Raw genomic sequence first — 21,007 nt, 5'->3', positions numbered from 1 at the left:
CAATTTTCAAGATGCTTACGTGCCATTGCTTTCAGAGGCCTGCGGACCGGAGGCTCTCAAGTTGCTCACCAATTAGTTTCCCACCAGTTGTACCAGGGGAGGGTCAGGAGCGAGATTATTTTTTTATTATTTATTTAATAAATTTATATTCCACCTTTCCTCCCACTAGTCTCACCAGAAAAAAAATCAGGGGGGGTGGACACAGACAGAGGAAAAAATGGGGGTACAGAAGGGGCAAAGCAAATTTCTAAGTGGGCAAAATAGACTAGGAGGGGTGAGCTCCTTGTTTGGAGGGCCACTTGCCCCCCTTGCGCCCGCCCGTTTCCTCTAAGGAGCTCATACATGGTTTTCCCTCTCCCTATTTTATCCTCAAAACAAACCTGTGAGGTAGGTTATGCCAAAATATAGTGGATCACCCAAGGTTGCCCAGCAAACTTCATGGCTGAGTGCGGAATTGAAACCAGGTCTCTCAGTTCCTAGTCCAACACTCTAAGCGCTGCATAATACTGGCTGTCAGTGCAATCGGATTTCTTGTAAATGGGTGCCATGTATCACATTTTCAGGCTTCTGTGTCAACCATTTTGATCTTCTCATGAGTGAAGGCCAAACTAATTATTACACAGCTGAGCTCCAACTGGTAAATGTTTAGGACACGTGTGGGAAAACTCTGCCCTTCCAAATGTTACTGAACCACATCTCCCATCATCCCTGGCCATTGGCCATGATTGCTGGGCTGATAGGAGTTGTAGTTCAGTAATGTCTGGAAGGCCAAAGGTTCCCCACACCTTCATGGAGGATAAGGCTATCAATGGCTACAAGCCATGGTGGCTATACTCTGCCTCCATAGTTGGAGGTGATATGTTTCTGAACACCAGTTGCTAGAAACTGCAGGAGGGGAGAGTATTCTTGCACTCAGGTCCTGCTTCTGGGCTTCCCATGGCAACTGGCTGGCCACTGTGAGAACAGGATGCTGGACTAGATGGGCCATTGGCCTGATTCAGCAGTTTCTTCTTATGTCCTTACGAATTAGGAGATCTGACCATGGATCTCCCACATAAAGAGTTAGTCAAAGAAAGCCACTGTTCTCCACAGCTGTATGCAAATACTCCACCCTTTTTGTGCTCTGGGAAGTTGGGAGGGCTAATTTTCAACTAATTTCTCAAGGATGGGGCTCATCATTAGCAGTTCTTTCTTTCTTTCTTTCCTTCTTGCTTGCTTGCTTTCTTGCTTTCTCTGCATCTGCAACTGGCAGCAGCAACAATTGTGTGGGCAGCCTGGCCACCATTTAACCTGGAATCATTGAGGCATTGGGGGGGGCATGATGGGCAGAGTGTGAAAAAGAAAAGTATCAGACATTTACTCAGAAAATCATCTTGGGAAATCTAGGCTCAAATCTGTCATATAACAATTCTTGATGTTAGCTGACTAGAAAAGAAAGAGGAGGGGGTCAGAGAAATGGCCTCTGGGCTAGTAGGCATATTTTTTGTGTGGAAAAAGCTGTAACTATTTTCAGAATTTTTCAGTAAAGTAAACGTTGGTTGAGTAAAAGTCAGCAACATCATATTCACAGTGCAGCTGCTCAGCTTTTAAGTGAGCCAGATTGTTACTGAGATCAGTAGGGATTTGGGGTTTGCATGTAACAAGCAATGTGGCTTGAGGCAGAAATCCAGAACAGTTCTTTAAGCAGACATCACAGAACACAACGATTTACAAATGCAGAAATGTATTTTAGAGTTGGACACTATGATGCTTAGTTTCAAAAGCATTAGATGCTTCAGGAAAATTTCTTTGTTGAAGGTCTTATTTATCCCCTAATTCATCACATCTACGTTTCAAGAGCAAGGATGGGGAACCTCGGGCTGGGGGCCAAATGCAAACTTTAGGCCTCTTTATTTGGCCCTTTGGACTCTCCCCACCCTCTTTCCCAAGACTACATCCCTTCCTGGCCTTGCTTCACATCATCCTTGAGTATTGTGCCTCGCTAGAATGTGTCCTTGAACTCTGATCATGACTCCTGCTTCCCTGGATGGAGGATAGAAAGGGGTGTGCGAGTGTGTGTAAAAACTATCCTATTTGCTGTAATCTGGCCCGGGACCTTCTGGTGAAGGGCAGGTAAGAATTAGTAGTAGCAGTAGTAGTATAGTAGTAGTAGTAGTAGTAGTAATTCATTGCTTTGCCCACTTTTGCCTCTGGTCACATCTACCTCTGGCATGTGGCCCCCAGGCAGAAAAAGGTTTCCTACTCCTGTTCTAAACAGCACTCCAGTAAAAGAAAATGGGGTCGTGCAAGGCTTCTTGAGAAGACTTCAACACATACCAAAGGAGCACTAGGCTGTTGAATGTAGGCCCAAGTCAACCCGTTTCATAAAGCATGACAGACTGCAGGGCTCATGTGTACTGGAAACAGAGGCAGAAGGGACAAGTAACCAAACACGAGGCCCATGTAAGATGGAAAAAAGGATAGTTTGATCATGTGTTGTTATAACAATGTTTTAGGATCCCAAGGATTTCAGCCAAACAACTATCTGATACAGAAACAGCAGCTCTGTCTAATGTTAGCTGCCTTGCCTCCACCCCTCCAGTCCCCATGGGCACAGGCCGCCAGCGCTGCCTGCCCCTGACAGCACAGTTGAGCTCAGATAGGCAGTGTGGGTGATGGATGGCATTGCAATGAGAAAACCTATCAGCAACATCTGTTGACATCGCTCTCCCACCCGCTGCCTCGTTGCGCAGCTCCTTCAGCCCACACTAGAACTCAGCCCGCCCCATCTGCCGGCACCAGCCACAGAAGCAAACACAAAGCGTTTTTACAATGAGCTCTGTTCCTTCTGGAGTGTCCTTGCCTCTGCCACCTGCCTTGCCCACATAATCACAATGTTTAAATGAAAAACTGGCAACCCTATAAGCGGTAGAACAGGCAAAAATATACCAGGGGAAGCTTTTCTATTCCCCGTGGCAGCTATAACGTCACTGCTTTTGAAGCAGGCTCATAATCTCTGGACGCTGAAGAAGCAAACACAAACGCGCTTCAAGTGGCGGATCAGTGGTAAGGTTCGAAAGTTTTAGAGTTAACACGAGGGACGATCCCACCGCACCTCCTGCTTTAGACAGTAATGTTTATTATCTGCAACGTTCTGTATGTGGAAAGCCAACCCTGCTGCGTTTCAAAGCCCTCCTGCTCGGTCTGCTGAGGGGGCCCCTGGATTTCTGCCCTCAAAGTTCTGCTTTGATAGCACCGCTGTGGTTAATAAATATAGAGAGCAGTTAAAAACAAAGCAAGTTAGATGATAAATGTCCTCTTCCCTTTCCCAAAACCAGAAGGACGCCAGTCCAGAAAATACTCCGGTGGAGGCTTTCTTGTTGTACGTTTTAGGCTTTGATCTGACTTACGTGAGAAGAAATCCCATTGAACTCACGTGGGCTTACTCACTTTCCCCCTCAGCTTGCCGAGTGGAGAGAGCTTAACCAACTACAAATCCCAGCATGCCAAGCGAGGCAGCCGGCCAGTCTGGGATCGCTATTGGCCGCTGACTTCCCACCCACTCCGGCGGTTACGTTTCTGAGGTCGGCCGGTGCGTCTGTGTTTCCACAAAGTTGGTGCTAGTGAAAGGGCTGAAAAGCAGGGAGTTTCGTTGTTGGTTCGACTTGGTAGGGTCCATGGCAGCTGCCGTAGCGGTTACTACAGCTCAGCGTGTACGCCGGTGTTTTCTTCTACATGGGGCCTTCCAAGTTCACCCTGGCAGAGGGTGTCGCTCTGGGGTGCCCGTGTGGCAGCAACAGCCGCAAGTACTAGAAGTGTCTCCCGCTTCCACTCAGGTGAGGAGAGTGGTTGGGACCAAGGGAAGCGGGGGGACACTACTACGGGGTTTGGGCTGCTGAAGGGTAGGGAAGAGTAACAACGCAATCCTAAGCAAGTCTCAGAAATAAACCCTATTGAATTCAGTGGGCCTTAATTCCCAGGTAAGTGGCGTGGTTAGGATTGCAGCCTAATAGGCTGACAACATTGCGGCTCTAGACATGTGTACTTGGAAGTAAGTCTCATTGAGATCAGTGGAGTTTACTCTCCCGTAAATGTGCGTAAGATTTACTCAGTGGGATACAGTATATGGGGCGCTTCCAGACTGCCGCAATTTTCGGTTGCCATTCAGTTCCTGCTGGCAAACTTAGGTTGTGCAGTTATAGTTGATGGGGAGGTCTTGCGCAACCAACCCGCTTCCCCAAAAGTTCAGAGTTTTGGCAGGCAGGAAAGCGAGGAGAAACTGCGTTGGGAAATGTGGAATAATACTTGCTTTGACATGGCTAGTCCTCTGTCTTCCTGCAAACAAATGAGGATGAATGCTGAGTCAGCAGGTTGTCTGGAAGTGTCCAGTCCCAAGTAAGCGAGCATGGTGTTGTGTAAAGTGGTATGCTGTAAATGAGGAAAAGTTGAAAGAGTTGAGTATATTTAGTCTGGAGAGAACATAAACATAGATGATGGAGCAGATTTGTTCTCTTTTGCTCCAGGAGGTAGGACCTAAAACAGCAGGTTCCAACTACAAGAAAGAAAACCTTATTTAGCAGAAGCTAGATAGCCACCTATCAGTGATGCTGTTACAGAATATTTCCTGGATTTATTTATTTATTTCATTTCTATCCCACTTTTCCTCTGAGGAGTTCAGGGTGGCGCAAATGGTTCTTCCTCTCCATTTTATCCTCCCAACAACGCTGTGAGGTACGTTAGGCTGAGAGACATTGACTGGCCCATGGTCACCCAGCAAACTTATTTGCTGAGTGAGGGATTTGAACGCTGGTTTCCCAGGTCCTTGTCGGACATTCTCACCACCACACTGGCTCTCAGTGATGCTGTAACAGAACATTTACTGAATTGTCAGGGGACTGGACTAAATGATCTTTGAGGAACCTTCCAACTCTGTGATTTTACGGGGCTATCCTAGTTAATTAGTTTATTTATTACACTTATACCCCGCTTTGCTTTTCATCACAGAAACCCAAGGTGGTTTACACATGGTTCCCAGGCGGTCTCCCATCCAGACACTGACCAGACCTGACCTTGGGAGCTGGCCTTATGTGCCTTCAGACCAAACTTAATGAAGTTTGCTGTTTAAAAGTGACTGGATCAGAGTGTGTGATTTCTGGTACAGGGAAATATAAGTGATCTAGAACAGAGGTTCTCAAAGAGGCAGAGTTTGGCATAATGAGCTGGCAGTTACCAACATCTTTTTCTACTGATAATCTAATCCAGTTTTGGAAATTGTGAAATCCTTTTCCTCAGTATTTTCCTTGTGGCAAGTTCCATAGCTCAGCTTTTCTCAAACTAAGTACAGACACTTGCTCTAGTGGTATTGTGACAGCCTCTTAATTTTTGGCAGAATTTGTTCATCCAGAGGCTCTTAAACAGAGAAGGCTGTAGTTCTTCTCCTGTAATTTCTTCTCCTGTTCTTAAACATAAGAACATAAGAAGAGCCTGCTGGATCAGGCCAGTGGCCCATCTAGTCCAGCACCCTGTTCTCACAGTGGCCAACCAGGTGCCTGGGGGAAGCCCGCAAGCAGGACCCGAGTGCAAGAACACTCTCCCCTCCTGAGGCTTCCGGCAACTGGTTTTCAGAAGCATGCTGCCTCTGACTAGGGTGGCAGAGCACAGCCATCATGGCTAGTAGCCATTGATAGCCCTGTCCTCCATGAATTTATCTAATCTTCTTTTAAAGCCATCCAAGCTGGTGGCCATTACTGCATCTTGTGGGAGCAAATTCCATAGTTTAACTATGCGCCGAGTAAAGAAGTACTTCCTTTTGTCTGTCCTGAATCTTCCAACATTCAGCTTCTTTGAATGTCCACGAGTTCTAGTATTATGAGAGAGGGAGAAGAACTTTTCTCTATCCACTTTCTCAATGCCATGCACAATTTTATACACTTCTATCATGTCTCCTCTGACCCGCCTTTTCTCTAAACTAAAAAGCCCCAAATGCTGCAACCTTTCCTCGTAAGGGAGTCGCTCCATCCCTTTGATCATTCTGGTTGCCCTCTTCTGAACCTTTTCCAACTCTATAATATCCTTTTTGAGATGAGGCGACCAGAACTGTACACAGTATTCCAAATGCGGCCGCACCATAGATTTATACAACGGCATTATGATATCAGCTGTTTTATTTTCAATACCTTTCCTAATTATTGCTATCATGGAATTTGCCTTTTTCACAGCTGCCGCACACTGGGTCGACATTTTCATCGTGCTGTCCACTACAACCCTGAGGTCTCTCTCCTGGTCGGTCACCGCCAGTTCAGACCCCATGAGCGTATATGTGAAATTAAGATTTTTTGCTCCAACCTCTACCTTATTTCTACTGCTCCCCCAGTGCCAGTTTTTTAACCCCTCCTCCCTGATCCTTTTACATTAACTTTGTCCTTGTATATTAATCTTGTATACATCTTGTATAACTCCTCTGATCCTCTTCCTTTCTATTCCCTGTTTGTTTGTTAATCAATAACCTATTAACCTTTTATTTTGCTTTCTAATTTCCTTCATTAACTACTCTGGCCCTTTCTTCTTAGCGGAAGGATACCTTCCTTCTCACTCCTTTGCTCAGAATGCAGGAGTTGCTTGTTCTGTCATTGATCTCAACAGTTAGGGAGTGGAGCAGGCAAGTGAGGAGACACTGAACAGGCTGTGGCACTGAGGCCTATCTGAGAAACAATGATCTTAGAAAACACCACTTCTGACTTGAAAATGTTACCTCTGATTCTACATAGGTGGGATGGCATCGATCAGTCTCTGCTGGGGAATTGTGCTCTGTGCATGCCCAGGTGTACCTCCTCTTTATTCTACATACAAAGCTAAGTTTTGGCATTCGGAATTCATTTGGAGACTGAACTAAATTAACCCCAATGGATTAGCACTCGTATTCTCGATTGCATGTACAGATCAGAAGAAATAACTGGGGGATTATTAACACAAGTTATAGTTGCATGTTATATTATCTTTTATTTTGTCAGCACTTAATCCAAATGTTCTGTAGAAACTGGTAGACATACATTTCCAGCTTAAAGCTGCTGTCTGTCAAGCTTGAAGTGCACACAAGAAAAGCAAGAAGTTGATGTATAAAAATGTTTGATAATTTAAATACTCTTAATAATTAAGGCAATTTATTACTGTACACCATTTATAATATCTTCAGTGAAACTGACAAAGTATGGTTGCAGTTCTGCATCCACTTATATGGGATGGAATTCAATAGGACTTCAGTAGGATTTTTTTTCTTTTTCACTACTGAAAATCTTGATTAAGTTAAATCAGCTGTTTATTTATTTATTTATTGTATTTATATACCGCCCCATAGCCGAAGCTCTCTGGGCGGTTTACAGTAACTAAAAACATTAAAAACAAATATACAAATTTAAAACACATCTTTTAAAAACAATTTAAAACACAATTTAAAAAATTTAAAACAATTTAAAAACACATGCTAAAATGCCTGGCAGAAGAGGAAAGTCTTGCTGTTACAATAACACATCATAAATAGGTTAGCATAATAAATTACCTATCTACAAATAAGTTAAAAATTAGCTAATGTAAACATAGTGTTTGTACTTATAATAGCAGAATATCATTGGTCATATGTTAAGGGCTCATCCAGACGACTGCAAAATGTGTGACACGCCCTCTATGTGTGTTCATTATTTTTCAGTCGTCCAAATGACGTCTCGTGCTGTTACGCATTTTCATGGGTTAAATCCGCTCCTTGCAATACCGGCAAAAATGCAATTTGCTGTTTAAAATTGGGAATCATCCGCTGTGCCTTCAGGAGTTAGGATGCAATACCGCGGACTTTACAGCTGATGGGTGGTTCTTGGGCGTTTCCCCTTGCCCCTTCTCCTCATTCCAGCCAATCACGTATCTGCACTTTTGCACATGTGCGAGAATAAGCCTGGGAAAATTGAACCAATCATCGCAATGGTGGGGGTTGGGGGGGGGTCTGCAACTACTGCGCAGATGCATTTTATTTTTTGCCAGCCTGCAAACTGGGTGGCTGCTCTGGGTGAGATCTGCAATGCACAGCAAGCAAGAAAGAGGGGGTTGGTCGTTGGTCGGTTTCAGCCTGCCTCCAAAAGCTTTGTCAATTTCATTCTACTTGCTGGGGTTTTTGCTTCAAATCAGAAAAGCATACATTGGTTTAAGTGTAATATGGCAAATACAAACAAGAAAAGTGCTTCTGGTCGGTTTCAAGCCTGCTCCAGAAAGCTTTGTCAATTTCATTCTCTGTGGGAAGGAAAGGAAGAAGGAGGGGGGGTGACACGTTTCTTGCTTTTTTGGAAAAATAAGTGCAATTGCCAGCATGTGTATCTCCTTACATTTCAATAAAGGCAGAAAAGCATACATTCATTTAAGCATAATATCGCAAATACAAACAAGGCAGGCGTGAAACCGACCAGCAGCCTTTCCTTCCGAGGCGAGAACTCCTTTACAGCCATATTGTGCTTCGTTGCAAAGGGGGAGAGGAGCATACGTAATTTTTTTGCTGACCAATTGGTTGATAGGGGGAGGTTTTAGAGGCGGAGCTTGGAAAAAGCGAAAAGAATGTAGTGGTCTTACCACTGTGGGTGCGGGTGCAAAAAAGCATTTTTTTAATTGGGAAAGAGCGAACTAAAAGGCAAAGTGAGGACTATCAGATGACAAACCAAATATGGAAACCATGGATTATCCCGCTCCGTTTGGATAAGCCCTAAGAGTCAGGATCAAAAAGTTATAGTTGACCCAATAAAGAATATGAATTTATTGTATTCTGTTCTTCTTTCACACCTAACATCTACCTTATTTCTACTGCCCTGCCCAAGTGCCAGTTTTTTTTAAACCCCTCCCCCCTGACCACCAGTCCAATAACAGATAGAAGCTCAATATTCCCATGAAGCTGGGACTTATTTCTGAGTAGAAATATATAGAATTGTTCTGAGAAGTTGTTGTATGTATCATATGTCATCTCCAAATCAAAATTTCATAGGTCAGCTTATAATAACTGCATGTATTATTGGTGCATTTTTACTCTTGTTTTTCATGTTAGTTTTTGGAAGTCGCTTTGAGTTCACCTTTCTGAAAGAAGCAACTAATAACTAAAATTGCCAAAACTAAATGTTATTAATAATGCAAAACATCTTAGACCAAAAGCTTCCTTGGCAACTATGCTAAAAACTAAAAACCATTAGGTAGTCTCTTCAACAATATGCACAATAAAGCATACGTATGCATCAACTGCAGCGTCTGTGTATTTTGTCACATAGGAATATCATGTATATTGGAGCCATCCACTTTGTAGCATTTTTTTTAAAGACAGTTACCAAATACTAGCTATTCAGAAAACCAGACTTGGATATGGAGTCTAAATGGAACTCTCTTGATATTGCAGCTAAAGTTTGTCTCTTGGACTATATTTTTGTGGGTGATGCATAGTAATACATTTTGTTCACTGAAATTACTTTTTAGATAACTTCAATTGATACAGATCAACTTTTTTGTTTTTCTGTTTTGATTTGGATCTGTGACAGTATTTTAACCAAGGCTGTTTGACAACTCATCCTTCCCAAAAGTGCCATTAAAGCATTCATTCCCATGATTGCAGGTATGAAGCTTGTGAAATATCTACTTGCAGGAAGTTGGAAAGGCACTAAGATTATCTCTCTCAGAAAGCTGAGTCATTCTAGGTCATTCTTGGAATCTGACTTTCTCTAGTTGATTATACACCAGGTTATGGTTTCAGCTCACATGTTCTGAAGGAATGGGTTTTTATTTGATAGCTCCAACCAACAAAGTTTTAAATGTGTATGAAAATAAAGGAGATATTTTAATGCTCTTTACCTTATGCCACTTTCCTGGATTCTCTCACATTCTAGCACAGGCGTGGTGAACCTTTGGTCTTGCAGACATTGCTGAACTACCATCATCCTTAGCAACATCTTGTTTCCCACACCTGTTCTAGCATGATCAGGAAACTAATATCCAGGTTTTAGTAGATGAAGGAGCAGGGGTATGCTGGTAGGATCACAATTCATTTTACATTTGCTACCACTATTTCAGTGGGTCAAAGTAAACAACATGCAGCAACTGAGATTGTTGTGGGAGGGCAAAATTTGCTTTCCCCTTCCCCAACTGAGAGCACTAATGGTAGGAGGCAGCATTTGCCTCCAATCAGCAGTGTTGCATTTAGTTATGCACATTTAGTTGCCACCATTCTCTCTTTTCAGGAAAGGCAGATATACTGCATTTAAGAATTTTCTTGTGGTGAGACCCATACCTATCCCCCTGTCTTGGGTGGTTCCACCTCCACTGCAGAGACAGAGTTTACAGAGATCCACTGCCCTTCTCTCACCTGTTCTAGCTGCAATCAACCCTGGTATGGCTGTACATTTGCATTTCTCTATGACAAGCATATCTTTTATTTGGGTGAGAGATGTCGGGTCTTGCCCTTGCAACAGAACTTCAGAGGCAGCAGAGAAGAGCAAGAAGTATGGCTGTTTTCAAATGAGACCCCATCTCCCCTGAATCAGGGGAGGGGTAAGGGGTGACACAAATTTTGGCCTTGATAAAATGAGATCCAGTGTGGTGTAGTGGTTAAGGTGTTGGACTACGACCTGGGAGACCAAGGTTCGAATCCTCACACAGCCGTGAAGCTCACTGGGTGACCTTGGGCCAGTCACTGCCTCTCAGCCTCAGAGGAAGGCAATAGTAAACCCCCTCTGAAAACCGCTTACCTTGAAAACCCTATTCATAGGGTCGCCGTAAGTTGGAATCGACTTGAAGGCAGTCAGTTTCATTTTTCAACCAGCTAAAATTAGAGGGCTATTAGGCCTGTATTATGCAGGACCTGTCTCTGCCAGTAATAATGGTAGGCATGTTGCTGTTTTTGCATAACACTTCTTTATTACTTCATCCTTAAACCTGTTTTACATGATTAAATTATAAACCAGAGCTTGAAACTAGTTAAAAGCAAGAAGGGGCCCCAGGCTTATAAGGAGATTTTATTCCATTTCTGAGGCAGAATGTATGCACATCCATTAAGAAGTAATAAGTCAGAAGGAAATCTGTTCCCTTTCTCTGTGTGACTGCTTCTTTTCTTCCATTCATGTGATGTGTATGCTTCATTCTTTATCTCTTGATAGTCTGAGCTGGTATCAATACAGTGGATTCAAACTTTAGAATAATATATTTGAGGCAGCACTTTCCCCTGCTTCCTCCATCTTTTCTGGCTTTGAAATGAAATATTTTAAGTGTTATGTCTGCACTGGCATTTTTGTTAGCAATAGTGACCTGAAGCCACAGTATGCAAACCTGCTTCTAACTAGAGTGCAGATGCAATGCTAGCCATAGCTAGCTCTAAAGCTGAAAGGGAGACAATGAGAGGGGAAGGATATGAGCACACATGTATATCCCAGTTTCCTAACCATGGTAGTGCTGTATATGTGTGAGGTGACATTTGAACTGGAGACTTCCCATGTCACACTTTTAGGTGCTGTACTTCACCAGCTTTCTCACCCGTTCAATTCCCTGGCATTAAGGATACACCTGCCTGGCTCCAGTATCTACCTTTGAAGTGAAGAGTTTAATATCCTGCCTGCGCAAACAGAAAGCTGCTGGGAAAGGCATGCTGCCCCCGGAGATTTTTGGTTAATGCAAATGGATGGGATCCTAGCGAAACTCTTTACATACCTTAACTCTGCTGGTAAACTACCCTGGGACTGAGAACAAAGTATTGTGATCCCAGTCTTTAAGAAAAGGACCAAGTCTCTTCCAGCCAGTTACAGTCTAGTTAGTCTTTTGGATCTTTCCTCCAAAACATAAACATGCTATCTATTGGATAATGCCCAATATTGGGCAGATAATAATATTATCATTGGGGATGAACAAGCAGCCTTCCGGCATAGGAAGTGAACTATAAATCCGTGCTTTTATTCTAAATCATTTGACAGAGAATTCTTAAAATTTATTTATTAAATTTCTTTCCTACCCTTCCTCCCAAAAGGTGCCCAGGGTGGCAAACAAGGGACAAAACACTAAAAAATCTTAAAACATCTCAAAAACAAAACATCTTCAAAAGATCTTAAAAATAAGACATCATAAAAAGATTTTTTTTAAAAAAAATTAAACATAAAGCAATTCAAAAACAGATGCAGACTGAAATAAGGTTTCTGCTTAAAAGGCTTGTTGAAATATGCAGGTGACTGTAGGAAACTATAACCAGCTTTCTATACTTTGACAGGATAAACAACGTTATATTTTTATGGAGTAAGCTATGGAGACTTGGGATGGATAAACGGCCGTTAATTTTAATTAAGAACTTGTACACAGGCACTAAGCTCCAAATCAGAGTGGGTAGGGAAGGCTAGCTGTTAGAGGAAATTGATTTAACCAGAGGGAAGCTTTCAGTTGAGCTTTTGAACAAAACAGTTTCCCATTATATCTGAACTCAGGATGATAGTTTCAGATCAAGACAGTATTTTGAAACCATGGCTTATTAGAACCAACTGCTATTTTTTTTAAAAAAATCATTAGTTCAGAGGTAACAGCAAAATCTTATAGTCTCATCTGTGAGGCCAGGAGAGGGGGAAGCATGTAAATCCACAACTCAATTAAGTAGCAGCAAACTGTAGTATGTATGTATTATGTAGGTTTATAGAGTTAGAAGTTTTGCACCCCTTCAGAGTTGGAGAAAATTCATTTTAAAAAAGACAAGTGTTTCTGTACTCATTCTCCCCCTCCAGGAAGTCTGGGTGTACAGCCAAGATGTAAATGTACTGCCTTCAAGTTGATTCCGACTTATGGTGACCCTTTGAATAGGGTTTTCATGAGGCTAGTAGTTTCAAAATCAACAAGTTTGTGTTAGAACATAAACAGTGAAGAGAACAGGAAATACCATTTTAGGATTTTCTGAATGGCCAGTAGTAACCTGGCCAATTCACCTATGAATTGATATAAACCTTTGGGAAACATCTAAGAGGATGTTTATGAAACAGAAATCTATGAGAACAGTAAGTTTGCTTGTAGGACTGTCCCATGAGAATGTTTATGACAAATCCTTGGGAATGAATTCGTGAGAAAAGATTGCAGGAACTGCAGATGATGTGATTGAAGATCACATCATCTAGAGATGGCAGATTATAAAGAGAGATCACAAATGCAGTTATTTACCAGTCCAACAGACTGGTCATGCTGCTGTCAGTTTGTTTAATTGCTGAGTTTTATTCTGAGTTATCTGAGCCCCCCGTGGGTGAGATTTAAACTCCTTTTATATATGTATGTGTGAAACTATCTGGACTGTGTAAGAATGTATTGCATTACTTAATCTTGTGTTGTATGTTGTTTTGTGTTGTATGATTGTGTGTGTTATGTGCCTTCAAGATGATTACGACTTATGGCTATACTATGAATCGGCGACCTCAAGTATCATTTGTTATAAACCACTCTGTTCAGATCTTGTAAGGTCAGGTCTGTGGCTTCCTTTATGGAATCAATCCATCTCCTGTTTGGTCTTCCACTTTTTCTACTTCCTTCTGTTTTTCCCAGCATTGTTGTCTTTTCTAGTGAATCATGTCTTCTCATTATGTGTCCAATGTATGATAACCTCAGTTTCATCATTTTAGCTTCTTGTGACAGTTCTGGTTTAGTTTGTTCTAACACCCAATTATTTGTATTTTTTGCAGCCCATGGTATGCGCAGAGCTCTCCTCCAACATCACATTTCAAATGAGTTGATCTTTCTCTTATCCACTTTTTCACTGTCCAACTTTCACATCCATACTAGAGATTAGGAATACAGTAGGGCCCCGCTTCTCGGCGCCCTGCTTTTTGGCATTCCGTTAATATGGTGCCAGCGGGGCCATCAGCTGGGGGGGCTGGAGTCCCCCGCGCTCCAGCTGATCTCGCAAGAGGAGGGGAAGATCAAATGTAGAGCGCTACAGCTGATCTCCTCCTCTTCTGGCACGATCAGACTCCTGCGCTTGAGCTGATCGTGCCGGAGGAGGGGAAGATCAGCTGAAGAGTGCTACAGCTGATTTCCTCCTCTTCTGGTGCGATCAGACTCCCACGGTCAGGGTGATCAGACTCCTGCACTCCATCTGATCATGCCGGAGGAGGGGAAGATCCGCTGTAGCATGCTACAGCTGATCTCCTCTTCTGGCGTGATCAGACTCCCGCACTCCAGCTGATCGTGCCAGAGGAGGGGAAGATCTACTGTAGCACGCTACAGCTGATCTCCTCTTCTGGCGTGATCAGACTCCCGCACTCCAGCTGATCACCCCGGAGGAGGGGAAGATAAGCTGTAGTGTGCTACAGTTGGTCTCCTCCTCTGGCACGATCAGCGGGTTAGGTTCCAGACCCCCGTGCTACAGCTGATCCGCTTTTCAGCGGTTTTTGCTTTTCAGCGGGGATCTGGAACCTAACCTGCCATATGAGTGGGGCCCTACTATACCATGGTCTGAACGATCCTGACTTTAGTGTTCAGCGATACATCTTTGCATTTGCAGACCTTTTCTGGTTCTCTCATAGCTACCTTCCTCAGTCCTAGCCTCCTTCTGATTTCTTTGCTATTGTCTCCCTTTTGGTTAATGACTGTGCCAAGGTATTGATTGACAATTTCAATGTCCTCATTGTCAACTTTAAAGTTACATAAATGTTCTGTTGTCATTACTTTAGTCTTTTTAATGTTCAGCTGTAGTCCTGCTTTTGTGCTTTCCTCTTTAACTTTCGACAACATTTGTTTCAAATCATTACTGGTTTCTGTTAGTAGTATGGTATCATCTGCATATCTTAAATTATTGATATTTCTCCATCCAATTTTCACATCTCCTTCATCTTGGCCCAATCCAGCTTTCCGTATGATTAAACAAATATATATATATATACAAATGCATATATATTACACAAATAGGATGATAAAATACACCCATCTCACACCCTTTCTGATTGGGAACCAATTGGTTTCTCCATATCCTGTCCTTACATATAGGTTGCGCATCAGAACAATCAGATACTGTGGCACCCCCATTTCTTTAAAAGCATTCCATAGTTTTTCATGATTAATTCTGATTTATTCATTTATTGGTTTAGATCAGACTAAGACTTATGGAACTGAGATGGCTTTAGTCGCCTTGGTGGATGACCTTCGTAGGGAACTGGACAGGGGGAGTGTGTCCCTGTTAGTTTCACTGGATCTCTCAGCAGCTTTCGATACCATCGACCATGGTATCCTCCTGGACTGCCTCTCTGGGATGGGACTTGGAGGCACGGTGTTACGATGGCTTCAGTCCTTCCTAGAGGGATGAACCCAGAAGGTGGTTATGGGGGATGCCTGTTCGACCCCTTGGCCATTGACCTATGGGGTCCCTCAGGGTTCAATTCTATCCCCCATGTTATTTAACATCTACAAGAAACCGCTGGGAGAGGTCATCCGGAGTTTTGGGGTTCGGTGCCACCAATATGCTGATGACACCCAACTCTACTCCTCTTTTCCACCTAATGATGCCAAGGAAGCTGTCCAGGTTCTAAACTGATGCCTGGTATCAGTGGTGGACTGGATGGGGATGAACAAGCTGAAATTAAATCCTGACAAGACAGAAGTGCTCCTTGTCAGTCGTAAGGCGGATCAGGGGATAGGGATTCAACTTGTGCTGGATGGGGTTACACTCCCCCTGAAATCGCAGGTGCGCAGTTTGGGGGTACTCCTGGACTCAGCTTTGAGCCTGGAGGCCCAGGTTTCTGCTGTTGCCGGGAGTGCCTTTGCTCAATTAAGATTAGTTCGCCAACTGCGCCCGTTCCTTGACCTGTCTGACTTGACTACGGTGACACACGCCTTAGTTACATCCCGATTAGACTACTGTAACGCGCTCTACGTAGGGCTGCCTTTGAAGACTGCTCGGAAACTTAAATTGGTACAAAGAGCTGCAGCCAGAATGTTAACTGGAGCTGGGCTCAGGGAACACACAACCCCTTTGTTGTACCAGCTCCACTGGCTGCCAATATGTTTCCGGGCACAATTCAAAGTGCTGGTTTTAACCTATAAAGCCTTATACGGCTTAGGTCCAGGTTATCTGTTAGATCGTATCTCCCCCTATGATCCTGCCCGTACTCTGAGATCATCCGGTGAGGCCTTACTTTCTACTCCTTTTTCACAAGTTTCTCTTGTAAAGACACAAAATATGGCTTTTTCGCTGGCTGCCCCCAGATTGTGGAATTCCCTCCCCAGTGAAGTACGATTAGCTTCCTCATTTCTTTCCTTCCGTGCTAAGGTGAAGACGATCCTATTCAGACGGGCTTTTAATTGAATTGGTAATTAACTCTTACCTTGTATTTGATTTAATTCATTTTAACTATTTTAATTCTGTATATTTACTGTTTTAACTCTTCATGATTATTTTTGTAAGCCGCCCTGGGTTCTTTGGAAAAAGGGCGGGGTATAAATATTTCAAATAAATAAATAAGTAATAAGTATGCTCATATACTGTATAGAAATGTGTAGTCAATAAAAAGCATAAACTGCTTCCACTGTGGAAATCTGTTTTTTTTTATCCTGATTTCTCCCTAGTCCTGAGAGATTTCTGGTGGGAGTTTCTCTTAAAGTCTTTCTGTATTAGATTTACTGAGGCGTAGCACAAGTCTAGGCGAGTGTGGTTGCTTCATACAAGGACTCTAGACTGCCTTAGGCTTATGGGCAAGTGAAGAACCCTTGGATCTGTGCCTAGGCACAAAAGAGGTAGTTCAAACTATTTCAAAACCATCAATTCCTATGGTCCATTTTATCTTAATGTCGAAGTCTACCATCCTGCAATATAAATTCATGCCATATTGATTTAACTTTCCCCCATGACACCTTGAGGTTCTGTCCAGGTGTTTTTGTGGTACTCTTGAATGGATGCCTGTAAAATGATCATAATATTTGTAGAGTGAAATCAAGAATAAAGATTATATCTGTTGGTTCTTGAGTTGATAAGATTTACTAGGTTAACTGAATCTGGCAAGCTGACAGCTGTCATACAGTCAGTGAAGAACCACCAGAGCTTAAAACTGAAATAGTATATCCATGGGAACCTTCAGAGTCTCTAGATAATCTCCTTTAGAATAGCCAGTTCACTTTTTTTCATGATCTTGCTTGCAGTTTTTGAAGCTAGTGTTTCAGGATTCCTGTATATCACCTTAAGCTTTTGCACGCACGACTCTCAAGTTTCAGGAGGAGTTGAAGGTGACAGACAATGGGAGAGAACAACAAGGAAGAACATATTCCTTTATGTTTATATTACTCAGAAACAGAATGGATTAGACAACAAATTCTCAAAGCAAGATGCTTCATCAGGCATAGGAGTTAAGAGAAATAATAAAAAAAATTGTTCTGTTTCTCACGTTGATAGCTACCTGCCAGGCAATTCTGCTGGGACAACATAAGGAGGTAGAAGCAAACTGTTAATAGAATGACACTCTGTCATTTATACGCTGTCCAGCAAAATCAAAGTATAATAGCTTGTGCTTTAGTCAATTATTGTATAGTATTCATTAGACATTCTGTCACTATCAAGGCTGCCTCTGGAACAGTCAGAGTTTTATTGGTGATATCACCTATACAATAAAAAGTAGATATACAGAGTTGTCCTTTGTTTTTGTTTCAAAATTAAATTAACCAGATGCTCTGAGAAATAGCTCTGTGTTATTAAGGTCTGGTTTGCCACTTTCCTTGTGCCACAACTTTTTTTGTTATATGCCTTCAAGTCGATTACAACTTATGGGAACCCTATGAATCGGCAACCTCCAAGAGCATCTGTCATGAACCACCCTGTTCAGATCTTGTAAGTTCAGGTCTGTGGCTTTCTTTGTGGAATCAATCCATTGCTTGTTTGGCCTTCCTCTTTTTCTACTCCCTGCTGTTTTCCCCAGCATTATTGTATTTTCTAGTGAATCATGTCTTCTCACAATGTGTCCAAAGTATGATGACCTCAGTTTCATCATTGTAGTTTTGTACTAATAGTTCTGGTGTAATCTTATTTCCTTCTAAAAAGCAATGACACAAGAAACATAATAAATCTTTCAATAGGTCACACAGACCATTCATGCAGACCTTTGGCATTGTTTTCCAAATTGTATAATCAATAACATGATGATGTATCCATGGGAACATATATACAATCACTCCAAACCAGCTAAACTAACAGCCCTGAACTGTGGTTAGAACTGATAATTTGAGGACAAGAATTTTAGATTTCAGAAAATAAGAGTGCTTGATGGATGTGAATTTCATTCTCAGGCCCCGAGCCTGGCAACCCTCAATGGAACTCATCAGTACAGAATACCACTTTTCTTTTTACTGCCCATAGCAACCTTTTTTGGCTGGCACTCACAGCACTGTTATCAAGGTATGAGTACCAGCATCTCATTTTTTTAACCAAAAAAGCACTGTCTATAGTTATTTCTGTTTTTCAGTGATAGGTATTAAATTCACATCCATCAAGCACTCTTATTTTCTGAAATCTAAAATTATTCTCAGGCCCTGAGCCTGGCAACCCTAGTTTCATCACAAAAAAGCAGTGACCATAGATATTCTAAAGAAAAGTAATACTGCATACCTGGCTTCCGGACACTAAGCATCACTGCTGCTTACTGAGAGAGCAAGGTGCGGATGCGGCAGAGCCAATCTGGTGCTCCTACTGCCATAACACTGCCACACCCATCTTCCCATGCCTTGCCCTCTCCTTCCCAGTAAGTGGCAGTGACACTCGGTATCCAGAAGCCAAGTATACAGTGCTGCCCCACCAACTGCGGCTGGTTTAAACTTAGGAATGGTTTGCAGGTGATTGAGGGTTTCTGATTGTCAGGTCTAAGCCAGGGGAGTCCTCATCAGAGGAAGACCAGAAGGCTCTCATCTTGGACCCAGCCATAGCTTCTGAGGGTAAGGAGTCAGTCCTATTATGAGGCCCAGGACAAGCCATCTGCATCCGAGGCATGTTCAGCCTCTGACAATGCTTAATGGGTCCCAAGGGTAAGGTGTTTCCTCAAATGGTGGAATGTTCAACCTGTTCTGGATGGGGTTACACTCCCCCTGAAGGAGCAGGTTCGTAGTTTGGGAGTTCTTTTAGAACCTTCACTGTCACTTGAGGATCAAGTAGCCTCGGTGGCACGGAGTGCCTTTTACCAACTTCGTTTGGTGGCCTAACTTTGCCCCTATCTGGATAGGGATGACCTCGCTTCAGTTGTCCATGCTCTGGTAACCTCTAAACTAGATTACTGCAATGCGCTCTACGTGGGGCTGCCTTTGAAGACGGTTCGGAAACTGCAGCTCGTGCAAAATGCAGCGGCCAGATTGATAACGGGGACCAGGCGGTCCGAACATATAACACCGATTCTGGCCCGCTTGCATTAGCTGCCTATATGTTTCCAGGCCCAGGTCAAGGTGCTGGTTTTAACCTCTAAAGCCTTATACAGCGCGGGACCACGATACCTGATGGAACGCCTTTCCCGATATGAACCTACCCGTACGCTACGCTCAGCATCGAAGGCCCTCCTCTGGGTGCCTACTCAGAGGGAGACTCGGAGGGTGGCGACAAGAAAGAGGGCCTTCTCAGTGGTGGCCCCCGAATTATGGAACAGTCTTCCTGACGAGGTATGCCTGGCGCTGACATTACTATCTTTTCGGGGCCAGGTTAAAACTTTCCTCTTTTCCCAGGCATTTTAGTATGTCTAAAAATGTTTGTTTTTAAATTTAAATTTTAAGCTTTTAAGAAACTGTTTTAAATATGTGTTTCATTGTCTTTTATGCTGATTGTTGTGAACCGCCCAGGGAGCTTCGGCTATGGGCGGTATATAAATTTAATAAAATGAAATGAAATGAAAATGCCAACAGGAGACCCAGCCCATCTGATTGAAGGCCCAGACTCCTTGAGAGTAAAGTACTCCTTGGGAGTAAAGTACTGACTGCAGGAAATTGATGGGAGTCAGCTGAGGTTTGGGATGTGGTTCCAGCAGCTCTAGCATTAAACCCCCAGTGATAGACTGGAAGAGTTGCTGGAATAATGTCTATATAGCAGCTTTGTATCTGACCTGTCTATTGATTGCTTGTTTATTTATTTATTTTATTTATTTTATTATACTTGTATACCGCCCCATAACCGAAGCTCTCTGGGCAGTTTACAGTAACTAAAAACATTAAAACAAATACAATTTAAAACAGATCTTATAAAAACAATTAAAACACAATAAAAAAATTTAAACAGTATAAAACACATGCTAAAATGCCTGGGAGAAGAGGAAAGTCTTGACCTGGTGCCGAAAAGATAACAGTGTTGGCGCCAGGTGTACCTCGTCAGGGAGATCATTCCATAATTTGGGGGCCACCATTGAGAAGGCCCTCTCCCTTGTTGCCACCCTCCAAGCTTCCCTTGGAGTAGGCACCCAGAGGAGGGCCTTTGATCTTGAACGTAGTGTACGGGTGGGTTTGTATCGGGAGAGGCGTTCCATCAGGTATTGTGGTCCCAAGCCGTGTTGACTCCAGGCCTGACCTTGAACTACTATGGACATTGTTGCCTGTTTTCAACACTAATGTGCAGATTGTGGGGAATAAATGACATGAGCTTGAACTCCTAGTAGAGGAAGAGAAATACGACTTACAGGTCTAACTGAGACTTGGTGGTATGACTCGCATCATTTGGAATGTAGTAGCTGAATAACAGAACTTCTACCAAAGCATAGATGGAAAAGAAAGGGAAGAGTAGCATTTTATGTTTATTTATTTATTAAATTTATATCCCACCCTTCCTCCCAAAAGGAGGAATGTGTACAGCTGAACAGAAATTCAAGAGAATGAACAGGGTGGTCCTGTAAAGAGCAACTGATATAATGAAATAAATGAAGACATAAATAAAAACAACATTGTGGTTGGAGTCTTCTACAGACCACTGAACAAAGGAAAGAATGTGAATGATGCCATCCTGATACAACTTACAGATGTTCCGTGGCAGCAAGAATTAGTAGGGAGACAAACTCCACTAAAC

General features: G+C 42.8%; 1 protein-coding gene across 2 annotated transcripts in view; it reads left to right on the top strand.

Annotated features, from left to right (window-relative positions):
• Positions 1-3,541: 3,541 nt before the first annotated feature.
• The window catches only part of MOCS1 (molybdenum cofactor synthesis 1), a 59,456-nt gene continuing 41,990 nt past the window's right edge, over positions 3,542-21,007 (top strand). For both annotated transcript variants that reach the window (XM_061624921.1, XM_061624922.1), the window contains exon 1: positions 3,542-3,815. In XM_061624921.1, coding sequence (XP_061480905.1) covers positions 3,657-3,815 — 159 coding nt within the window. In that variant the 5' untranslated portion in view covers positions 3,542-3,656. The remainder of the gene's footprint in view (positions 3,816-21,007) is intronic.

Source organism: Rhineura floridana, chromosome 4 (genome assembly GCF_030035675.1).
Source record: "Rhineura floridana isolate rRhiFlo1 chromosome 4, rRhiFlo1.hap2, whole genome shotgun sequence".
Taxonomy (NCBI): domain Eukaryota; kingdom Metazoa; phylum Chordata; class Lepidosauria; order Squamata; family Rhineuridae; genus Rhineura; species Rhineura floridana.
The sequence above is the reverse complement of the archived record's forward strand: the minus strand, read 5'-3'. Positions and strand labels throughout refer to the sequence as shown.